This window comes from Cyrtonyx montezumae, unplaced genomic scaffold (assembly GCF_038088225.1).
Source record: "Cyrtonyx montezumae isolate F1298 unplaced genomic scaffold, pur_monq_1.0 scaffold_10, whole genome shotgun sequence".
Lineage (NCBI taxonomy): Eukaryota > Metazoa > Chordata > Aves > Galliformes > Odontophoridae > Cyrtonyx > Cyrtonyx montezumae.
In genome coordinates this window covers 560,848-582,521 of record NW_027071826.1, presented here as the reverse complement: position 1 = coordinate 582,521, position 21,674 = coordinate 560,848, and the positions used below count along the sequence as shown (strand labels likewise).

The 21,674-nt window shown below is 57.0% G+C and overlaps 2 protein-coding genes across 2 annotated transcripts in view; both read right to left on the bottom strand.

The window, feature by feature from the left end:
• Window positions 1-18,553, bottom strand: part of LOC136055817 (dehydrogenase/reductase SDR family member 7-like) — a 173,176-nt gene extending 154,623 nt beyond the window's left edge. Inside the window, exon 1 of the mRNA XM_065747696.1 lies at window positions 18,549-18,553. The gene's annotated coding sequence lies outside the window, so the exon portion shown is untranslated. The remainder of the gene's footprint in view (window positions 1-18,548) is intronic.
• Window positions 6,551-8,486, bottom strand: LOC136060840 (homeobox protein SIX1). Its single transcript, XM_065755639.1, has 2 exons — window positions 7,824-8,486; window positions 6,551-7,141 (listed from the first exon to the last, which is right to left on the bottom strand). The coding sequence occupies exons 1-2, from the start codon at window positions 8,381-8,383 to the stop codon at window positions 6,853-6,855; spliced, it is 849 nt and encodes a 282-aa protein (XP_065611711.1). The 5' UTR covers window positions 8,384-8,486; the 3' UTR covers window positions 6,551-6,852.
• Window positions 18,554-21,674: the final 3,121 nt, after the last annotated feature.

The following is a 21,674-nucleotide window of genomic DNA, read 5'->3' as shown; positions in this document are numbered from 1 at the left end:
CCCCTGCAGAACCCACTCAGGCACAGGGATCGTAGAATCATAGGGTAATTAAGGTTGGAAAGACCACAGAGATCACCCAGTCTGACCCCACGTCCCTCAGTGCCACATCTCCAGGGTTCTGGAACACCTCCAGGGACGGTGACCCCAGCACTCTCTAGGCAGAAGGATGCTCAGAGGGAAACCACACCCCAACGTCCGCAGTGTCCTGGGGTGATGGGACATCCCGCGGGCGCCTCTCGCTCCATCCCTTCGACCCAGCATCGGCTTTGCCCGCTGCCTGTCTTCCGTTCTTTCTATCTTCCAGCGGACAAAGCCATCCCGGAGCTGGGGAAGGGGCCGAGGCCGCCCTGCGAGGCCCAAGAGCCGGCAGTGCTCAGCGCAGGGCCGTGACAGCAGGGGGCACTGCAGCCCCGCGAACACCGCAGCGCCGACGGACGCCCGAGGGCCCTCTGGTCCCACTCCCTCAATGAGCGGGGACACCCACAGCCCCATCAGTGCCCCTCCATCCTGACCTTGGCTGTCTGCAGGGACGGGGCACCGCCTCTCTGGGCAACCTGTGCCACTGCCTCACCGCCCTTAGTGTAAAAAAACCCTCCCTTATATCCAGCCTAAATCTCCCCTGTTGCAGCCTGAGACCACTTCCCCTTGTTCTATCACAACTGACCCTGCTAAAGAGTGTCCCCTCTAGATGCTGAAAGGGAGGCAGCCCAGGCAGAGCGCAGCCAGCCACAACCCAGGGCAATTCAGGGCAGGAACCTCAGTTACTGTCAATCCCTGAATGTGAACATAGAATTAAACCAAACCAAACCCAAACACCCTCCCATGCCCCGCACAGCTTTACCCTGGCTGGAGACCCGGCCACCAGTGCTTCCAGCTGTGCCTGCTGAGCACGCACTGAGGGACATACCACTGCCCTGGTCCCATTGCAGAGCTCTCCACGAGCTCAGCCTTTATTTTTAGCCCGTTTTCCTTGGGGCTCTGTCTGATCCTATTCCCCTGGAGAGGAGATTTTCTGCTAAACGCTGCCTTCCTGCCACCAACCCCCATTCTCCCGGCGCTGCCCCATTTCGGGGGCTTCTGGGGCAAATCTGCAAGACGATCATAGCATCATTCTGGCTGGAAAGACGCATCAGACTGTCCTAGTCCAACTGCCAACCCATAGGCTCGAGTTCGGAGCAAAGCGGCAGCCAAAAGGAAAAGGGAGACACCTAAAGGAGCCATGCGGACATTTTAGGGTCGTTCTCTTATGGGAAGCCAGGACGGCTGCAGGAGGGAGAAGAAAAGGCTGTTTTGTGCCTCTCTGCCTCCGGTTCGGCCGCCAGAGCGCTGCCGGGCCGCTGCGCTCCGCCTGCAGCGCAGAGCGGTCCCCATCGCGAGCGGTGCTGCGGAGCCGCGCTGTTGTTTCTGGCCGGCAGCTGGCTGAGCTCATGTCTTGTAATTAGTGGGTGGGCTCGGGGAGACCACTGCGGCTGCTGATCTCCCGGGGAAAGGGAGAAAATGAGCAGGATTAAGGAATTTCGGAAAATTACAGGCGTTTTCATTCCGCGTGAGCTTTGCCAGGAACGCTAAGCCCTGCGAGAGGAAGGGCTGCTGCGAGCTGCGTTGGCCGTGGGCAGGGCCATAGGGCTTGGTCACTGTCACCCAAACGACTCTGTGTGCTCTCTATGAGCAGGGATGTCTTTGTTTTCAGCGAAGCCATGCTGATGAGGTGACACCACCACGTCCCCATGGAGCCTGGCTGAGTTCATCCCCTTCTTGCCTGCAACATCTGGACAGAGCACTGTACACCACCGCTCAGTGGGCTGTGTCCTGGTTTAGGGGGTCTGGTAGGGGCTGGGACCCCATCCCCACCCTGTGCCCCCCAACCTCCCCCTGGGGCCTCTGTGTGCCCCGTGGTGCTTGGGGTTCAGAGCACCAGGCAGGCATAACGTTGCTTTGAGTGCCACCTGCACAGAAGGGGACTCCCCCTCCAGCACCACCTGGCTCCTGCTGGAATTTCCCCCAAATAACTTCTTCCTGCATTTTGTTTTGAGAGGAGCCCAGATCGATGCACAGCTGCCCATCCCTGCACCCAGGCACATGTCCTGCAGCTGCCTTCTGCACGACAATAGGGACAAACCCACAATGCCTACTTTGACCTAACCCTGCTCTTGTCCCCCATGGGAATGGCTTATGCAATGGGTCATCCAGTGAGCAGCTCTATCTACACATCCGTGTATCTGAGTGTGATACGTTCACGTGTTCCATCTCCTGCCCAGCAGACATCAATCACGCGCTGTTCCACCCAAGCAACTCTCAAAGCACCCCATGTCCCAGATCCCTAAAAACCAGCCTGTTTTGGGCACCACTTTTCCATGGCAGGTGGCAGCTGTCACCCTGCTGGGACACCTCACCCACGGTCTGGTGGCAGCGTAGCGCCAGCACCCCACACCCACGGTGACGGCACCGTTTGCTCCTTTCCCCCCCGAGCAGCCTCTGTTCCTCTCTCGTTATTCCAGGAGAATGGCCCTGCGGTTTCATGGCCACATGAAAGCTCCCCGGGGCTCAGGTGGACACTCTGGCTCCGGCTGTGCTGCCAGCAGTCCCTGCGGTTGGGATTTCCAGGGCAGAACAATCGTAGCAGTGCAGATCAGAGGCACAGATACCCAGCTCAGGTGGGGCTGTGTAAGTGCGGATTGCTCCAGCGTGCAGCAGGACAGCTCTGTATGCTGTGTCCATTTTCCCCTCCGTGGGTTTTGGCTTCTCCACGCTGCATTTGTTTTCCTCTCCACGGGTCTTGGGTTCTCCTGGTGAGCATCACTGCAGCTCCTGCCCTGCTCATGGGCTCTGAGGCATCACATCACGGTGTAGGGGCCACGCTGAGCACGCCGAGCTCCCCAGATAGCGAGCTACAGCTCTGTCCTACCCACACCTTCCAGGTGCTGCTGCTTGTTCTGCCTCTTTTCCTCCTTCTTTAAAGCAACCTGATAAATCAGGAAGATTTTATTCCCTTCATAAATCCCTGGTTTGTTCCAGCATGATGTGACCCTTCCACCAAACAAACGCCAAAGCTTTGCCCTTCTGCGTGTCCCACACCCAGTGGCAGGGCCACGTCCCCAGGGCTCAGGAGGAGCACGCTGATGGTTTGCAGATGTGATTTCATTTTCAATTGTTTCTGATTTCCTTGTTTATTGGCTTTTTTTGTTGTTGTTTGGTTCTAGAAAACAGACTATTTCTTCTGGGAGTGTTAGCCACAGGCCTCATTGGGCATTGTGTTTTATTCCATTGTTTTTTGTGCTGTATGATTAGCAATATTGAGTTACATAATGATAAGCCGTGGTGCCTTATTACGAAGCTGAGGGCACCGTTCCTACCCCAGCTCACAGCCCTCAGCCTGAGCAGGTAACACGCTGTGCAAAGGCGGGGGATCACAGAACCACATAATCACAGAATGGTTGGGTTGGAAGGGACCTTGGTTGGCTGCCCCCCCAGCAGCTCGGCCCCCATCCATGGCCTCGGGCACCTCCAGGGATAGGGCAACCCCAGCCCTGGGCAGCAGCACCTTCCACTGAGTGAGGAGCTTCCTCCTAAATCTCTCCTCTTTCAGTTCAGAGCAGTGAAAGAATGGCTCGTGCTCAGCTGCTGTACGCAAAGAGCTCCTGCAGGTAGAGAAAGGAGCTGCTCTGCCCACAGAGACGCTTTCAGGCAGCTGTGGACCAGTGAACGCAGGAAACTGTAATTGAACTAAACCTCTTTAATTCTTAGGGTTGGGATGATATGCTTCGGAGAATGCTCGGCCCCCACGGAAGGAGCTGGGAGCAAACGCCAGAGGCTGCCAGGGGCTCCTGGAGGCACTGCCCAGCGCAGCAGCCACAGCTCATCCTTTGTGCACGGCTCCCGACGGCTCCGGCTGAGGGCTCCCACGCGTTCCCACGCAGCGCTCCTGCACCGCTCCGGCTGCTGCGGGAAAGCGTCAGCGGGAGATAAGGGCAGAGGCGGAGCGTTATCGCCACGCACGTGCCGAGGTTTCTTTGTGGGTCTGCGGAGCGCTCAGCACCGCAGCAGTAAACAGCCGTTGAATGGGGCTTTGTCTGGGGCTGGGTGAGGAGGGGCTGGCTGCCCCGTGACAGCCGGCACCGCAGAACTGCCCGCGGTGCGGATGGATGCCCCATCCCAATCCCTGCGTCCCTGGGAACGAGGATGAGGATGGAGCTGAGCTGGAGCTCATGGCAGGGAGGAGCAGAGCAGGAGTGCCGTTTGCAAATGCTACCACGGGACAACGCTCTCTAAACATGACCCGGGAAATGAAACGAGGAGGAGGGGGGTGGCTTCCCCACTCAGCGCTGGTTTTCTCACACCAAACTTCCTGCCCAGGGAATCTCAGCACAGTCCCCATCGCTCCGCAGGCAGAGATGGGCCGGGGAGGAGCGGGGCTCCCCGTGTGGCTCTGCGGGGCAAAAGGCACTTACGGTAGAGGTGACCTTTCCAAATCCCTGCTTTGGACAGACATTTCCAATAAGGGCTGCAGAAATGCCTGCCAGCCCCAGCCCTCTCAGCCTGCTCTCCATTTTCCTTCCATCCTCTCCAGGCTGAATTTAATCCGAGAAGGTTCCTTTGAGCTTTTGTGTGTTGCTGGGGGAGATGTGGGCGCGCAAGGGATCGCGTTACAACTTTCATTTCCTGAAATGTTTGAGGGAACATCCAGGGTTTTATCCACACATCAGGCAAAGTTGAGGGCTCGGGTTTCAGGTCTTGTCACTCAGCTGTCACCAAACAAATGAGCCTCTCAGAGCTGGAGACGGGGAGAGCTACCTGCTATTCATGACCCCAAAAGCAGGTGATCACTCATGGGAAAAGCAGGTAGAATTAATCATTCTGCTGTTCCCCATTTCCTCCCCTTTTTGGCTGACCTGGACACAGTGTGAAATCTGTCCTGGGAGGTGAGGTGGGGGGGGGTGGGGGTGGTGAGGGGGGATTAACCCTTTCCTTGCTGATCGAAGCACAGCAGAGTGAGGTGAGGGCGGGCCCGGGCTGCCCCCAGGCTGGCTGTGCTGTGACAAGCTTGCTGCGAGGTCAAGCCGACCAAACTGCACCGAGCTCTGCTCCTACCTGCCCGGCCCCGTCTTTCCTTTAGCCCGGCATTTACTTCCAGGGCCTTCCCTCCAGCCCTCCCCCACCTACCTGCAAGCTCTCCCCGATAAGGAACGGGCGCAGGGCCCCCCCTTTGTGGGAGAGCAGGACCCCCCCCCCCCGGCTGCCCCTCCGGAAGCGAAGCCCTGCGGCCGCCTGCGCGCAGGAAACGCCTCTGCGCCGTTTGCTTTGAAAATAGCCCCCGGCTCGCCATGCCCGCTTTGATTTGCGCGCAGGGCTGGAGCCCGGCGCAACATTTATCCTTCCACTCCAGCGAACTTTGTGACGGGGTCGGATCGGTGCCCCGCGACGTGCAGTGCGGGTCCTCGGAGCTCGCGGACCCCCGTCGTCCCCTCCCGTCCCCTCGGGGCGGCCGTGCCCTCCCCGCGCCGCGGAGCCCCGCAGTGCCCGGCCCGTGCTCGCCCCGAGCGGAGCGCGTCGGGATCGGCACCGCGTGCCCCGACGGGGCGGCCGCTGCCACACCCGGGGAGGATGAGACGCGCCCTGGAGCTGTGACCCCGCGGGCGGATCCGGGCGGGGGGGGCCGGGGCAGCCGAGGAGCGCGGCCGGGGGCGGCGGGGCCCGCTCCGGAGGAAGGCGGCCGGGAGAGACCCTCCTGCAGAGGGTGACATTTCTCCACGGCCCGAGACCCCGAGAACAAACACGGTAGAGCCTTACATAAACACCCGCTCCATGGTGCAAAACGCGGACGGAGGGGAGGGGGGAAATGTGGAAAGCGGCACCATCCGCGCTGTGCAGCCGGGGGGGGCCCGACGGGGCGGACCCGGTGTGCAACCTCCGCGCCCCGACCTCGGCTCCATCCCTCGGGGGTGGCACAGCGAAGGGGCAGTGGCGGAAGGAGAGCGGCTCCCACGTCTCGTGGGGAGGGGGGGGGGGCTCAACCCTACAAAGAAGAGCGCAGCGTCGGGGTTCTGCCATCAGCGGTGTTTTAATTTCAGCTGTTCGGGTACAATAGAAAAGAAACCTGAAAGCACACGCGAGGTCGGAAACACAGACTCGAGACAGACAGCTGCGCGCTCACTGCGAGGCAGAGCGGGGCGGGGGGGCAAGGCGGGGGGGTGGGGGGGGCGGCAGCCAGAGAGAGACGCTCCTGCAGGAGGAGAGGGCCGTCCGCGTTTCTATCACTGCCGTTACTGCCCTAACGTGCAGCCGCAGCGCTGCGTGTCCGGGCCGGGGAGCAGCACCGCGTTCAGACGTAGGAGGCACTTGGGAAAACCCTCGCACTGCCGCTTCCTAATTATTAGCCTTTTTTTTTTTCCTTTTTTTTTTTAATTTTTAATTTTAAACTACATCGAAATCCTTCCAGTGAAGCTAAATATGAAAAAAAAAGTGTAAACGAAAAGTTCCCCTCCGTGCTCCCGCGGCCACGAAGGGCCCTGTGCTCCCCCTGCCCCTGGGCCGCACCGGTTGGGATTTATGGGGCGCGATGGGATCCGGGCTTGGATTTTTCCCCACCCTCTCCCCTTTTATTTCTATTTTTGTTGTCGTAACTCCCGCTCACTTCAACTCGAAAGGCCGAGGGCCTTCTGCCGCTCGCTGCGTTTGGCTACGTGGAAAAATAATAATAATAATAAAAATAACGATAGTGGGGAAGGAAGAGGGGGGGGAGGAGGGGTTGAGGGACTGGACCTGGAGCTGAGACCGTGGAGAAGAGCTGAAGTCACGTTCAGGATCACCATCCGCTATGTACAACCGAGAGTCCGTGTCCCCGAGCGGGGCCCTTTAGGAGCCCAGGTCCACCAGGCTGGAGGTGAGCGGCCCCAGCAGCGAGTCCTGGAGCTGGTGGCCCGGCAGGCTGTGTGTGCCCGGGGGGGCGGGCAGGGAGCCCAGCGGGTACGCGGAGCTCCTGCCGTGGCCGAGGTTCCCCTGCAACAGGAGGACCGAGTTCTGATCCGGGCTCTGCGGGGGTGAAAATTCTTCCTCGGAGCTGGACATGAGGGGTTTGCTCCCGTCCAGGGGGGAGAGCTGGTTGGGTTTGTTGGTGGCCGCGTTGTTGTTCTCCGTGTTCTCCCTGCGAAGGCAGAAGCACAGCGGGCGGTCAGGGCGGGGGCCTCCGGGATGAGGGAAGGAAGGGAAAGGAAAAAAAAAAAAGGGAAAAAAAAAACGAGGAAGAAAGCGCCCAGTATGTTCCTAACGGATCGTCCCGCAGCTGCCGGGCTCGGCCCCTGTTTAGACAGCTGCTGCGCACCGCGCACCCCGGAGCCGCCGGGGACCGAGGTGAGGAAGGACGCGGCGGTTCTGCCGTTTCTTCTCGTCCGTCTTTTTCGTTGCGAATCGCAGCGCGGCCCCGCGGGCGCGGGTACGGCGCTCCGTGCTCGGCTCTCGGCGGGGCCGGGACGGGTCCTCGCCCCGCGGGACCGCGGGGAACAGCCGCCCCGAGCCCCCACCGCGGGGAACGGCCGCGGCTCCCCCGGGGCCGGCAGCGGGGACGCGGCGCTCGCGGCCCGGAACGCACCGAACAAAGGCGGGGACGGCCCGGGATGAGAGCCCGGGGGGGGAGGGGGGTGTGGGGGTCGGTGCCCCCGGGCAGGTGGGAGCGGATCGAGGCCGTCCGGAGGGGACCGGCGGTCCGGAGCTGCGGTGCCGCGCGTCCGGCGGAGAACGCAACGGCGAACGTCGGGGGGGGAACCGGGACGGCCGTCCGCGCAGCGCCGGGAGAGGAAGGGAGGAAAGCGGGAGGGGAAGGCACGTACCTCTCCTTGGCCTCCGCAGCCCGGTCCCGCTGCCGCCGGTTCTTGAACCAGTTGCTGACCTGCGTGGTGGTGAGCCCCGTGGCCTCGGCCAGCTCCCGCTTCTCGCGGGGCGAGGGGTAGGGGTTGTGCGCGTACCACTCCCGCAGCACTCCCCGCGACTTCTCCTTGAAGCAGTAGCTCGTCTCCTCGCCGTCCCAGATGGTGCGGGGCAGGGGGAACTTTCGGCGCACGCGGTACTTGCCCACGGCGCCCAGCGGCCGCCCGCGCAGCTTCTCGGCTTCCACGTAGTGCGCCTTGAGCCAGAGCTGCTGCAGCTTGGGGTGGTTGTGCGGCGAGAACTGGTGGCTCTCCAGGATCTTGTAGAGCTCGCGGAAGTTGCCCCGGTGGAAAGCCACCACCGCTTTGGCCTTGAGGACGCTCTCGTTCTTGTGCAGGTGGTCGCAGGCCGGCAGCGACCACAGGAAGCGGCCCAGGCGCTCCAGGTTCCCCCCCTGCTGCAGCACCTCGCACACGCAGGCGACCTGCTCCTGCGTGAAGCCGAACGACGGCAGCATCGACATGGCCGGGGCCGGGGCGCCGAGGGGCGGCTCGGGGCCGCGTGCGGCACCGGGAGGCGGCGGAGGGGCGGGGAGAGCCCCGGGCCCGTCCCCGGAGCGGGGCGAAGCGCGGAGGCGGCGGCGGAGCGGGGGATGCTCGGCGGAGCGCCGGGGGGGAAACTTTGCCCCCGCTCCGCCGCCGCCGCCGCGCTTAAAGCGCCCGAGCCCCCGCGCAGCGCTGATTGGGCGCCCGCGGCTCGGCCCCCGCCGCGGAGGGCCCCGACCCGGCCCGGCCCAGCCCAGCCCAGCCCGGCCCGGCGGGCAGAGCCTCGGCAACGGGCGGGCGGGGCCTGGCGGCGCGGCCCCGGCCCCGGCGCGGCTGCGCGGCTGCGGCTGCGGCTGCGGCTGCGGGGGGAGCTCCGGGCACGGCGCGTCCCGCACCCCGCGGCCGTCTGCGCGGCTCTGCTGCTTCCATTCCGCCTCAGTTGTTAGCTTCTCATTTTTCTTTCTTTGGTTTTTGTTTCTTTTTTTTCTTTATTTATTTTTTCTTTCTTTTCCTTCTTTTTTTTTAATTCTTTCTTTTCCCATTTCTTTTCACTTATTTCTTTACACTTATTTCTTTTCGCTTATTTCTTTTCGCTTATTTCTTTTCCATTCTCGAAGCTCCCCTCCTCGTCCCGGCTCCTATCACCCTCGCGCCAGGCGTGAATGAATAAATACCGCTCGGCCGCACTGAGGATGCCGTGCGCTGAATAACAGCGGAGGCGCGGTCCCTTCCCCCCCGCACCTCTCCGCCTCCCCCTCACCCCGGGGGGGTCCGGGCCGGGGCCGCTCAGGTCGGGAGGGAGCGGCCCTCGGAGCTGCCCCCGGGGAAGGGGGAAGAGAAAAAAACTGCGGCGGCGCTTTCATTCGCCCAAATCCTCATCTGCACACCTCACTCCAAAGCAATTATTGCAAAAATTAGAAAGCAATTAGGTTCCTCGAGCAGAGATAAGCTGCAGTCGGGAGCCGGGACGGGCTGGGAGATGGGGACAATGCGCTGAGATAAGGGCGGGGATGAGGGTGTCTTTATGGCAGTGCTTATACGCGCTGAGATAAGCGGAGCGCTGCGCTTTGAGCACCCTCCTGCCGGCGTTTGGGCTCACTCCGTAGGTTCCGAGAACAATCGAGGGGCTCTCGAAAACCTGTTTGTCTTCTCCGAGAGTGGGACGATTTATTCCGCTGTGAGCTCCGCACGGCCGGGCCGGACCGGGGAGAGCTCCGAGCGGGGGCCGGGGTGGTCCCGCTGCCCGATCCCGGTACCCGGCCCCGACCCCTCCGGGTAGGCTCGGCCGAGTCCCTCTCGCCGCACCCCAACGGCTGCAGGCCCCGCCGCCGTTCCCCAAAACCCCGGCGGTTGTTTTTCCCATGTATTTCTCTTGTCGGGGCTGTTAAATAAGGCGCTGCCGCCCGTCTGTCCGCTCTGCCCCGCTCGGGCACCGCCGTGTCCCATGACCGCGTGTCTGCTAATTTTCCCTTCCATTTTATTTTAGTGCTTGTGATGTTGCAGATGAAGTCTTAAAGAGCTGCAATGTCCTCCCAGAAGGAATGTCTGTTTGGAACAGATCCTTATTGACAAGGCAGCTGCGTGGGGACCGGAACGGAGCCTTAAACCCGGCTCTAACACCAACTAATACCCTAAAGTCTGGAGCAAGTGCGCAGAATTACAGCGGTGGGCTCGGGGCGTCCCGCAGGAGCGGTGCCACGGCCGCTCCGAGCCCGGGACGCGCTCCTCAGTCCCTTTGCTTTATTACAACGCGTTCTTATTATTTTTCTAAGAAAATTGGGAAGCACAGACCTGAGGGTTTGTCCCTTCAGGGCTAGGGGGTGAAAAACGCAAAGCGGGGCCGTAGGGAGCCCTTTTTGCAACGAGAGCGGCTTCTCCCTGCCAGCCCCTTCCTAAGGCCGAACCCGAACGTTGGGGCTCGGCCCCGAGCGGGGGCTCAGGGGTGGGGGGGTCTGCACCCCACAACACCCGCGGAGGGGCCGGGGCCGCTCCCACCGCTGTGCGTTCCCCGCAGCTTTTCCGGCAAAATAAACGGAAAGTTTTCGCTTCAAACCACCCGAAGGAGGTAAAGCGGCGCGGATTTCCGAGCCTCACGCTCCGTTTAGCCCCATAAATTCAGACAAGAAATGATTTCGAAGCGTTCAAATAAAAGCAGAGGGTCGGAGCCCGAAGCAAACGGTTCCGCGCGGGGATGGGGCGCAGCGCGGGCGCGGACATCTCCGCGGCTTTATTCGGTGCGGAGCGGGGATGGGGCCGGGGCCGGAGCAGCGCTCGGCCGTTTTCCGTCTATATCGCCGGAAAAAAAAATAACAATAAAATAAAAAGTAGAAAAATTGTACAGAAAACATAGAAAACACGGCCCCCTCTTCCCCTCCGGCCTTAGAAATAAACCTAAAAAGTAAAGCTAAGGATCTGTATATATTTTTAATGTGTGGGTTTCTGGGGAAGGGAGCGGCAGAAGGGAGCGCTGGGAGCGGTCCGCTAAGAGCCGCGGGCTCGGGGTGCAGCCGGGCGGCGGTGACGGAACGCTGCCGATTTCCGAACCTTTCGAAGGCGAAACCCAAAACCGCCCCATTAGTCAATGAGGTTTGTGTTGGAGAGGGCTCCTTTCCCATCCACTTGCTGTTCTGAAAAATAGATCACATTTCGTTATCTTTAGTGAGAATCTGCAACGTGATACCGGATCCGTGCTGCCTTCCCCGCCGAATGCGCAGGGACACAGCCCGCTGCCGGCTCGCCCCGAACAATAAGGATTTGTGCCGCCTCTCCCTCCCTCTCCCCCCCGTATTATTCTATTTTTTTAACGGGGGGCCATGGGATGGGGGTGGGGGGCACGACCCCCTGTCCCTGTACACCGCTCCCGCGGTGCCCCCGCACCCCCGGGCCGGGCCGGGCCACAAAGGGCCCTTTCTCCGTTCGCTCCTACGGATTAAAGGGGATCACGCGGCGCTGCGGTGCCCCCCCGGTCCCCCGTCCCCCCCCCCCCTAACCCCGCACCCCGTTTCTCCGCTGCTGACGGACCTCCGGGGGATGCTGAAATTTTATTTTGTTATGGTTTTTTTTTTTCTTTTTTAAGCTCCGAAGAATTTCCTCCGGGGAGGTGAAGCCCTCCGGCTCCTCCCGTGCGGAGTAAAGTGCCGGTGACGGTAATACGGGGTGACACTAAACAAACAGTTAAAGCGGGGCTGCAAAGATGGAGTTAATTATCCCGTGAGCTCCATTTAAACCCAGACCAGGAGGGGCCGGTTTGTTTTGGCGCACGGAGCCGAGGAGCAGCCCGGCTCCTCCCGTCCCCGCCGCCGTCGATGCGGGGACGCGGGGACCGAGTCCCGCTCGTGCCGTGTCCCCTCGGGCCGGGCCGGGCCGTGGGGCTCCGGGGGGGTCCGTTCCCTTTCGTTTTCACACGGCTGCAACCCCCGAGCGGTGCCCGCACCCCTCAGGTAGGTGCGTGTCCCAGCAGCAGCTCCTTTTGAAAATCCCTTTCCCCTCCTCCTCTTTTTCTTTTATACCTTTTTTTTTTCTTTCTTCCTTTTCTTTTTTTTTTCTTTCTCTTTCTCTCTCTCTCTCTTTTTTTTTTTTTTTTTTTTGTTTCAAAGTCTGATATTAATAATCCCTCTATGCCCCTCTTTCCGGGTCATTACGGTACTGCTGGTCTCTAATCAATCCTAATGCGATGGCAATTGGAGTCTCTGATGAATGCATCTCAGGTTTCTTGTAATGGCTCTACCACATTTTCCTGGACCTCCTCCTTTAACCTGAGATGCCAGGGGGACGTCTCCGTTCTCAGCTGCTGATTACTTCAAGATGTTCGGCTGCTGCGAGGAGAGCGAGCGGCCGCGCTGCCCCGACCAGCCGCAGCTCCACGGGACGAGCGCGTTCCTGAAGCAAAAAACCAAGCCGGGGTTTGAGCTCGCCTCACCCACGCGTGTCCGTGTAGTGGAAAAACCCACCCAAGTTTCCCCCTCCCAACACTTTGCGGCTGCGGTTCCCACACGCGACTCCCCCCCAGCTATTCCCGGCCGCGTTTCCGGCAATACCCACGCGTGTCCGACCGTTCCCACGCGTTTTCCTCCTGTTTCTCAGCAGTACGGATTTTGCCGCGACCCGAGGCGATATCAGCTGCAGTTTTTTGCCCCCTTCTTATGAGCGCACGCACCCCGAGCAGGGCTGCAGGGAGCGGGCGGTCCCCGCAAGGTGTTCCCCGCTGCCACCCGCGTTCTCGACACGCGTGGGCCTCCAGCTCCGCGCTCCCGATAAATGCGGGTGAATGATATGAGGGGTCCGAAACGAATGGTCGGATTTCCCGGCACCGGCATGAGACAGAAAGAGGAATTCCCCGCAGAACAGCAGCAAGGGCTCTGCCGCGGGTGGGGTGACTACGCTGCCCACGCGTGTCCCCGCTGCACCTCAGCGGTGCCGCAGGCGAATCACGGGCAAAAAACGAAACGAAACAGCTCAACGGGAGCGGAGAAAGCAGCACACAACCCACGCAGGATGCAGCCACACGCGGAGCAGCCCACAGAGTGTCCCAAACCCACGCGTGTGCGCGCCCCATCTGTGTCACCGCGCCCCGCCCACGTGTCCACACGTGTCCGAGCCGCCCCACGGGTGTCCCGGCAGGGGTTGGCAGCCACCTCTTCTTTAGGGGATGGTGAGGACCGGGGGTGCCGGGCGCCGGGAAACTGAGAGCAGAGTGGAAATTCCACGTCGGCCACGAAGGGGTATGTGGTTCTTTTGCAGAGCGTGGGGTGGGGTTTGGGTTTGTTGTTGTTGTTTGTTTGTTTGTTTGTTTGTTTCCCGTGCTCTCTTTCAGCGCTTTTTGTGCAAGAAACGCTAAAAGTACTGAAAATAATTTTTAAAAAGTGAAGAAAATTCGTGAAAAAAAGGAAAAAATTGCTGATAAAAAATAAAAAAAGAAAAAGAAAAGTAAAAAAAAAAAAAGAATTAAATTAAAAAAAATGTAAAAGCCACTTTGGATGGGGTTTGCCACTCCTCCCCCGACCCAGTTTGTGGCACCCTTCAACTCGCTCCCAGGATCCCGCAGGTTCGGGCGGTGGGAGGGGGCATGCCCCCTCCATTCTCAGCGCTTATCGCTTCCACGGTGCCTCATTCCCCCACCGGCACCTACGGGGCGTTCTCGTACTCCTCTCCTTTGTCCCTTTGAATGCTCCATCCACGGCCGCAGTCTGGGAGATGCAAAACTCAGCACCGCGCTGTGAGTGGGTACCGCATTTCCACCCGGGGCTGCTCGCCTGCGCTTTGCGTTCGGGCACTGAGCAAGGCGAGTGTGCTCGGTGCGGCTCAGGCTGTGGTCTGCAGGGGTCGGGGTGTCCCATCCCATCCGTCCCGTCCCGTCCCATTGCATCTCATTGCAGCCCACCCCATCCCGGTGGGTCGGTGGCAGCGTGGGGCGGAGGGGACCTTTCACCCCCCATTAGCGATGCCACCGGGCAGTGCGGGGCCGGGGTCACGCCGCAGATGGCACACAGTCTGCTCGGTGCCGCCAGCGCCTGCTTTGAAATTTTAGAGAGGGGAAAGGTCAGCGCGCGTCGAGGCGGGTGCCCTCCATCTGCCTCTGCAGCACCGGGGGATGCTCAGCCCCTGGGTGTGCAGGGAAGCGCTGAGATGCGCCTTGCTTTGCCCTTAAAGGGAACTTTGCTCCGCCAGCACCGCGTTGTTCTTTCTCCTTTCTCTCCCCGTGTCTCCCATGGGTGGTTATCTCTTCCAGCAGCACAACGCGGCTTTCCAGGGGAGTCGGCTGTGAGCGCCGCAGAGCAGCGTGCCGGATAAGCTCGGCTCAGCCGGGTGTACGATTTCATCGACCTTCAGCGGTGCCTCGCCTCCATGGAGACTGCACTCCTCGCTCCTGAGCCCGGCTGGGGGACTTCAGGCTTCGTGCTCCTGGATCGCGGGGAAGCACATGTGTACAGGTGTGTTTTTCTCATTCGAAGAGAGGAAAAAAGCAAAAGCGTTGTGTTTGTGTTTGGGGGTGTGTTTAGGGATACTGATGGCACAGTTCTCCCAGGTAGAGATGCTGAGCTTTGCCCATTGCCATCGCTGCCAGTATTAATAGCACTAAATTGTGCTCCTGGTTACCTGAGTGCCATCTGTCCGTTTGAGTGGAGCTCATTGTGAGAGGGAGCTGGGTTTAGCCATAATTTTCTGCTGCTCTCAGACTGCTGCAGTCTGAGGGAAGAAACCAACATTTAATGGGAGCTGAGCAGCACGAGGGGCAGGAGCTTCCTACCAATGAGAATCTCATTAAATAATTAATTCCCAATTGCCTCCGTACATTAGTGCTCTCAGCTACAAAAGCCATTCTGCTCTGTGAGGCCCCAGGCCCTGAGCATGTGGTGCAGCAGCAGCTCCAGAGCCGGGGCAGCAGATATGTGGAGGGCCAGGAACGTGCAGCTCTGCCCTGTGCCTTGGCACATGCAGATGTGGATCTCTGCTTTCCTACACTTAGCACATCCAGATGTGCATCTTCTTCCTCCCCTATCTTCTGCATCACTCACCTTTGATGGGATGGCATTGCTTCCAAGGGGTGGCTGAGGAAGCCAGAAGTGTATTTATTTTACCCAAAGGAGGGGAGCTGAATGTTTGAGCCTAAAACCTGAGTACACAAAAGCAGCATGTGGATTCCTTATCAGCAGAGCCCATTGGAGCAGCTCATAAGAAAAGGAATGGGTTACCTGCTCCTCCTCTATTTTTCCCCCTTCCCTTCCCTTCCCTTCCCTTCCCTTCCCTTCCCTTCCCTTCCCTTCCCTTCGAATGGGCACCAGAAGGCAGCGATGCTGCAGGAAGGATATCCAGGCTCTGCCCGTCCCCATGAAAGCTGAGCACTCCTTCCTATAATCCCTTCAGCTCCAATGGCACCGCAGTGATTTACAGCTGTAATGCTTTGATCCAGGGCACGTTGCACTGTGGGACACGAGGGAGCTGGGAGAGAGGACTGCAGAGTGAAGTCGTCCATTGGTGGCCACGGCCATTATGGGGGGATGTGAGCACAGCCAGGTGGGGCTGGTTGGGGGTGAGGGAAAACCAACCCAATTTAGCAGGTTTGTGAGAATTTGAGTGAGAGTGCAGCAGCATAAGGACTATTAATAGGATTTACACAGATTAGTAAACTAATCTGTGCATTTCATATTGGATTTCTCATTATGGAGAAGAAAATCCACATACCATGCAGACTTGCCAGGCAGTGCATTGTGAGTGTGATCTCTGTGCTGGGGAGATGGCTGCTCTGCTGACTGAGCATTGCACCGTGCCCTCCCACACCCAGGCCAGCACCAAGGTTGGAAGGGACCTCAAAGATAATCTATTCCAACCCCCCAAGTCACTGACACTCACCTTCAGGTCTCTGCCTGGGAGAACGAATGCTTCAAGCTCTTGTGGAGCAGGGTTTGAGGAGTTCCCTAGCACAAGGCTAGGGTGTGCTGGGTGTTTCCTTCCCCACCGCCTCTGGGGTTGGTCTCATCTTCCTTATCAGTGGTAACTCTGCTGAGCACCGTTTGTCGCCACCTGGAACCATTTGCTCGTGATAAACTGCTTGAAGGACAGGCACGGGATGCTGTGGGGATCCTGCCTGCTTTGTCCAGGGCTGTGACTAAGAATTTGCTTCAGCTGCTTAAAAACAGCGTAAGCTTTAGAGGTACTGGTTTGAAGAAGCACATTTACATTTTGTTTTGTATTTCTGTTTTGTATTTATTAAATGCAGTATACCAATATTTATATGTATTATGGTTTGGAGACCTTCAATATCTCTTTGTTTTGTATTTTTTTTTCCTTCTTTCTTTTCTTTTATTTTTTTTTTCAACTAGAAACTCAATTTTCAGACTATAGGAAGCTGTGGCCATAAAACCTCCTTCCTACTTCCTCTTTCTCACCAGTTACTAAATATTGCAGAGCTCATAAATTGTGAAAGTTGGCAAATCAGAACATTGCTCCAGTTAGAGACAGGGCTGGGGCTGTGAGATCGCTATTCAGTGCTACCTGGGACACGTCCCTGCTGACAGAGGTGCTGAGATGTGCTCAGTTGCCCTAATGATGGACAAGGAACAGCTGGATGTAAAGATGGAGTCATGGGATCATGGAATCATAAAGTTGGAAAAGATCCTGAAGATCACAGAGCTCAACCCCACTCCACCCCACCATCCACTGACCACGTCCCTCAGTGCCACATCTCCCCCATTCTTGAACACCTTCAGGGATGGTGACCCCCCCAGGGGCACCCCACCCCACTCTGCTCTCTCTGTGCCACTGCATCACTGCTCTCCCTGAGAAGAAAAGTTTCCTCGTATCCAACCTGAAGAGCTGCTGGCTTGGCTATAAGGTGTGAAGCTCTTGTGAGGGAGGCATGCCTACTTTGGGGCTTAGGTACCACTTTCCCATTGCAGTGGGTTACAAAAAGCCTCATGTTCTGGGGCTTATGTTTTGGAAGAAATGGAAGGAAGCCATTCTGACTTGATATTCAGGCTCCCCTGCCTTTGAGATGCCTAAAAATCATATGTAGCTTGAAGGAACTATTCATAGAAGCGAAGGCCACCCAGGCTCTTTCCCAGAGGCAGTGAGGTGCCCATGTCCTCTGTGCTCAGCTGCTGTGGTGCCAGGCTGGGCCATGTGAGGCGATAGCTGGACATGGGATGCTGCCAGCAGCATGATCCCACATGGATTCGTAGACTGGTTTGGGCTGGAAGGGACCTTTAATGTCATCCAGTTCCACCCCCCTGCTATAGGCAGGGACACCTCCTTCTGAGCAGGTTGCTCGCAGCCCCGTCCAGCCTGGCCTTGAGTGCTTGGTTTGGTTGAATAGCCTTGGTTTTGGGGCTGCTGGGTTTTGATGTTGTCAAGCAGGGTCTGCCTCTGGTGCATCTTTACAGAGAGCCTCAAAACAAAGAGGTTTTGTTAAAAATCAGGGACGATGCACACACACCAGTGGGACGACACACACAGGAGCAGCCTCTCCCACCCGTCCCAGCTCATCCCACCCCACGGTCGGGGATTTCTCCACTCGAGGCTCGTGCTGCTCGTGCCGGCATCAGAATGCGGCTGCGAGCACAGGGACGAAATGCAAGGGAAGAAAGGAGCAGAGCAAGCTGGGCTGTGGCGGAGGCAGCCCGTCCTCCTGCTGCTCTCAGGGGGCATTGCATCAGGTTCGGCTCCTCGGGAGAAACGGGAGGCAGTGGGCAAAGCAACAGGGGGAGGCAGAGACCTGGGTTTGCTCTGCCACCGCAGCACCGGGCGAGCTCTGCTCTCAGCCCGCATGCTGCTCAGGGGAAGGCCCGCATCTTTCGCCTCCTGGGCACGAAGCCTGTAGGGCAGGCTCAGCTATCCCAGATGGGGTCTTTCTGCCCGAGAAGCAGCAGGATGAGGAATTAGAAGAACGTTGCACAGGAGTGACTGAGTCGCTCAGCAGCGCTCGGCTCCTCGGGGCTGGGTGCAACTCCTCAACATTTTGTCTTTTTCCTTCTCCTTTTGCAGGCCTGTGCCAGCTTCGGCAGCATATAAAGTAGGTGCTATTTTTATTGAATCTGGCTTTAATGTAGTAGATTTTTCACACGTGTGTTGGTTTTTATTGTTGGTCTCGTTCCTGAACTTTCTGGCACCTCTGAGTGTAAAGTCAGTTATGTGCACATTGTTTGGCAGACGAATTCCTATTTCTGGGAATCATTTTCCTTCAAAAAAATGTATTTCTATATTAAAAATGTGATCTGTATCCATCACTAAGGCTGCAGACCAAAGAATTCTGCAGCCAGCAAACACCGCGGTGGGGGGACACAAGCAGCCTTGGAAGGAGACCTCCAGTATCCAAGCCATGAACATGTCCATTAAGACCCTGCTATACTGATCCACGCTCTGCCTCTTAGAGCAGAAAAATTCCCCTCAGAGCCATCGCTAGGGAAAATCCAGCCAGAAACGGGGGATGAAAAGCAGTCTTCCAGCACCGCCTCCCTTCCCAGCTAGACCAGGAGCCCGTCAGCTTCCTCCCAGCTGAGTGCCTACTGCTCTGGCAGCCCTGGTCCTCCCTCCAGCATCCTGTAGTCCCACACAAAGGGACTCAGCTCGGGGAGAGGGCTGCCCACCCTTCTGAAGGTGCTGTCCCCCTTTCCCCATCTGCACACAAGCTGCCAGGGAACAAGAAACTGTGGCTGTGTGTGGTTTTCTCGCCTAGGGTGACCTGGAACACATCTGCAAAGCCCTCCAAAGTAGTAGGAATGTGCTCCGTTAGGACATGATTCATCCTGCATACCGCATGGGTGGCTGCTCAGGGAGAATTTTGACATTTGCATAGGCAGAGACTTTCCGCTTCTCTCTCGCCCTCCTGCACTCTGCCGGGCCGAGCTGGGGGCTGAGCAGCCACGAGTCCCTCCCGTGCCTGCGAGGGATCCCCCACTGAAGCAGGGCAGCCCAGCAGCAGCTGTCCCCGCACCTAACAGGGCAGTGACACGAGGCTGCAGAGAAGCCTGAGACGAGAGGCCACCCCCAGCCCACTAGTGTCGGGTCGGCCAGGCTGAAGGACGGCTTCAGAGCCCCCGCTCTGCCCCAAGCGAAGCCGGAACGGAGCTGCCGTCGGAGATCAATTAACTACTTGGAAACTGCAGCCGTCCCCCACGGGCAGGAAAATATTATTCCAGTCCTACTGCTCAGGCAAAACCTTTGCCATGCCAAAGGTAAGTGATATGAACAACAGGACTGAGTCACACGCGCTGCTGCTGGGAAGGAAAAGCGGTTGGGCAACACCACCATTGTCTCCTTCCACCTTCGGGAGCTGGATTTTGCCGCGGCAGCCGCAGAGGAGCAGGCAGAGCCGCGGGGCAGAGCGGGACGGACCTCCGGGAGCATCGTGCTGCTGCTGGGAACCCCATCGCACCTAGCCAATAGGGACTGACCTGTCCGAAACCAAAACGCCCTAACGCCGAGGAAGCTGGGAGGAAATGCTGCCTGGTGCCAAGCAGTAGCTAGAAATATACAATAGCATCTCATTACGGCGTAAATTTGGTTTGAGACAGATTTCATAGCTGCTTTTTATAAGAAATAGACGTATGGTTTTTAATTTGGTATTTTTGAAGCAAAGTTATGGTCTGGAGTAAACCACCTGAGTCACAAGAAGAGCTCGTGCTAGCTTAGGGAGGCTTCACAGCTCTCCGGTGAACACACAGGCGTTCACTACTGCCATCACCCCCACGGCGAGCCAGCAAAAGCACTGATCCTACTTCAGATTGCTCTGTTAATGCACCGCACAAAGATGCTGCAGCTATACAGAGACATTTACACCACATGTGTATAAATATAAAGTTTATTCAGTATAGTGTTTAGAAAAATAAGTTCACATCATCTCAGAATACAAATAAAACACTTAATTGTCCAGGCACAAACCCCTATTACAGTACAACAAACATACATACTTTAGATCTCTTTGGTTGGGTAATTAAGCACAGACATGTTTGATGATACTCTCTGGGCCGGCATCATCTAACAGTGCAGTAAGGACTTGTGATTATTCCCTCCTCTAACGCGTACATTCCGCTATCATTTCTCATTTGTTGTAAGGCACAATAAACCCATATTGCAGAAGTAACTGGTTAGTTCTGGACAAGCAGTACATGCAGCAAAAGAACAAACATCCTCTGAACGTGAATCCTGGAAGTGAGAAGATTCACCGCCCTCCTTGAGTTCAGAAATGTGAGAAGCTTAAGTTTAAATTATATGAAACACAAAAGTAAGATATAAAACATCCTTCAAGATTGTAACTGCTAGGAGATACAGGAAGACTTCGGGTCTCCTTGCTTGTAAAATGCCATTCATTTTGCTTCTGGAGTGACAAAATGATTATTGTTTTTATATTTGAGGTGCTGCTGGCCCACAAACAACACAGGGTCCGTGCCCCTGGGATTCTGCATGTTTGTTTCATGCGGAACCAGAGGGATGTGCCCTGGTGGTTGTTTGTCTGTCCTCAGTAAGGAAAGTGCACAGGCACTGGAAATCTACATACAGGAAAAGTTCCTGTGCACACGGGGCCAAATTCTGCCTCGCTTAATTTGACTGAAAATTACTGCTGTGAATCCATCCTCTGTTGCCATTGATCTCATAATGATAACAGCAATAAAGACGGTCCCAGCTTTACTTCTGGGGAAAACAGCTTTCTAAATGCATCTTCCTGAATCCACAGGCAGGGTGAAGCAATAAATGGAAAGGGGTACACGCGTGGATAGGTCGGTGCCGTTCACTGCAACTGCCTGAGCACTGGCCCTGTGAACTGGTTACCAGTGTCACTGCAAACTGGGCCAAATGCATCCCTGACCCAGCTCCACTGAAATGAATGGACCACGTTCTCAGCTGGTGTGAAATGACACTGAAGTCAGTGAACTGTGCTCGCTCATCCCAGCCAAGGACCTCAACTGTCCACGACTGATGTGGCTGAAATGTCCGATTAGGTAAGACCACAGGAATAATGCTGCAAATAGTCCAGAGCATTTGATTCAGAGTATTTCTGGTTCTCTGCTAAAGTCTGAGTGAAATATGGGCAGCTTTAATTAAAGGTAGTGAAGAAGAAAGCGTTTGGTTTGGGTTTTTTGTTTTGAGCATTCATGCTTTATAGGAATTTGCTTAAACTTTAAGTGTATTTTTCAAAGCTGAGTCTGGGACCAGAAAAGCAGTAGAATTTGGCAACGTTTCCTGTAAGATTTCCAGTGGACTTACAAGTTACAAATATACGTGAAGTTGAAATGATCCTCCATTCTCATCCACAACAGGGAGGGAGGAGAAGTAGTAGTTGTGCTGGATAGACTTATCTTCCATTGAAACAACAGAATGCCACAGTAAGGACTGTCCATGAGATACAGGTGCTCACTGCCATTAGCATCTGTGGGAGATGAGCATCCGTACCCCCCCTGAACACCATGTCAAATCTTCAGTTGGGAAACAGTGGAGCAATGCCTTATTTTCAGCAGCTGAAGATCTGGCCCCAGATGCTTGGTGGGGCTGTGTCCTGTCTGCGTGGAGCAGTCAGCCTTCCTGCTCGAGGGCCACAGCAAAAACTGACCCTTCATTTACAGTAGGAGTAAAACTATGATTTAAATATCTAGTTTAGAAACACTGTACCGTGCAATGAGTCTTTACATTGTGCATACGTACCTGCAAAAAAACCATGAGGTTCTAACTACATCATCTGGAGGGAATGACACTTACTTTCAGTGGGAGAAAGAAAGAGTAAAACAACAGAACGAAATAAGTTACTTGATACCTGGAAGACGAATAGATTAATCTTAC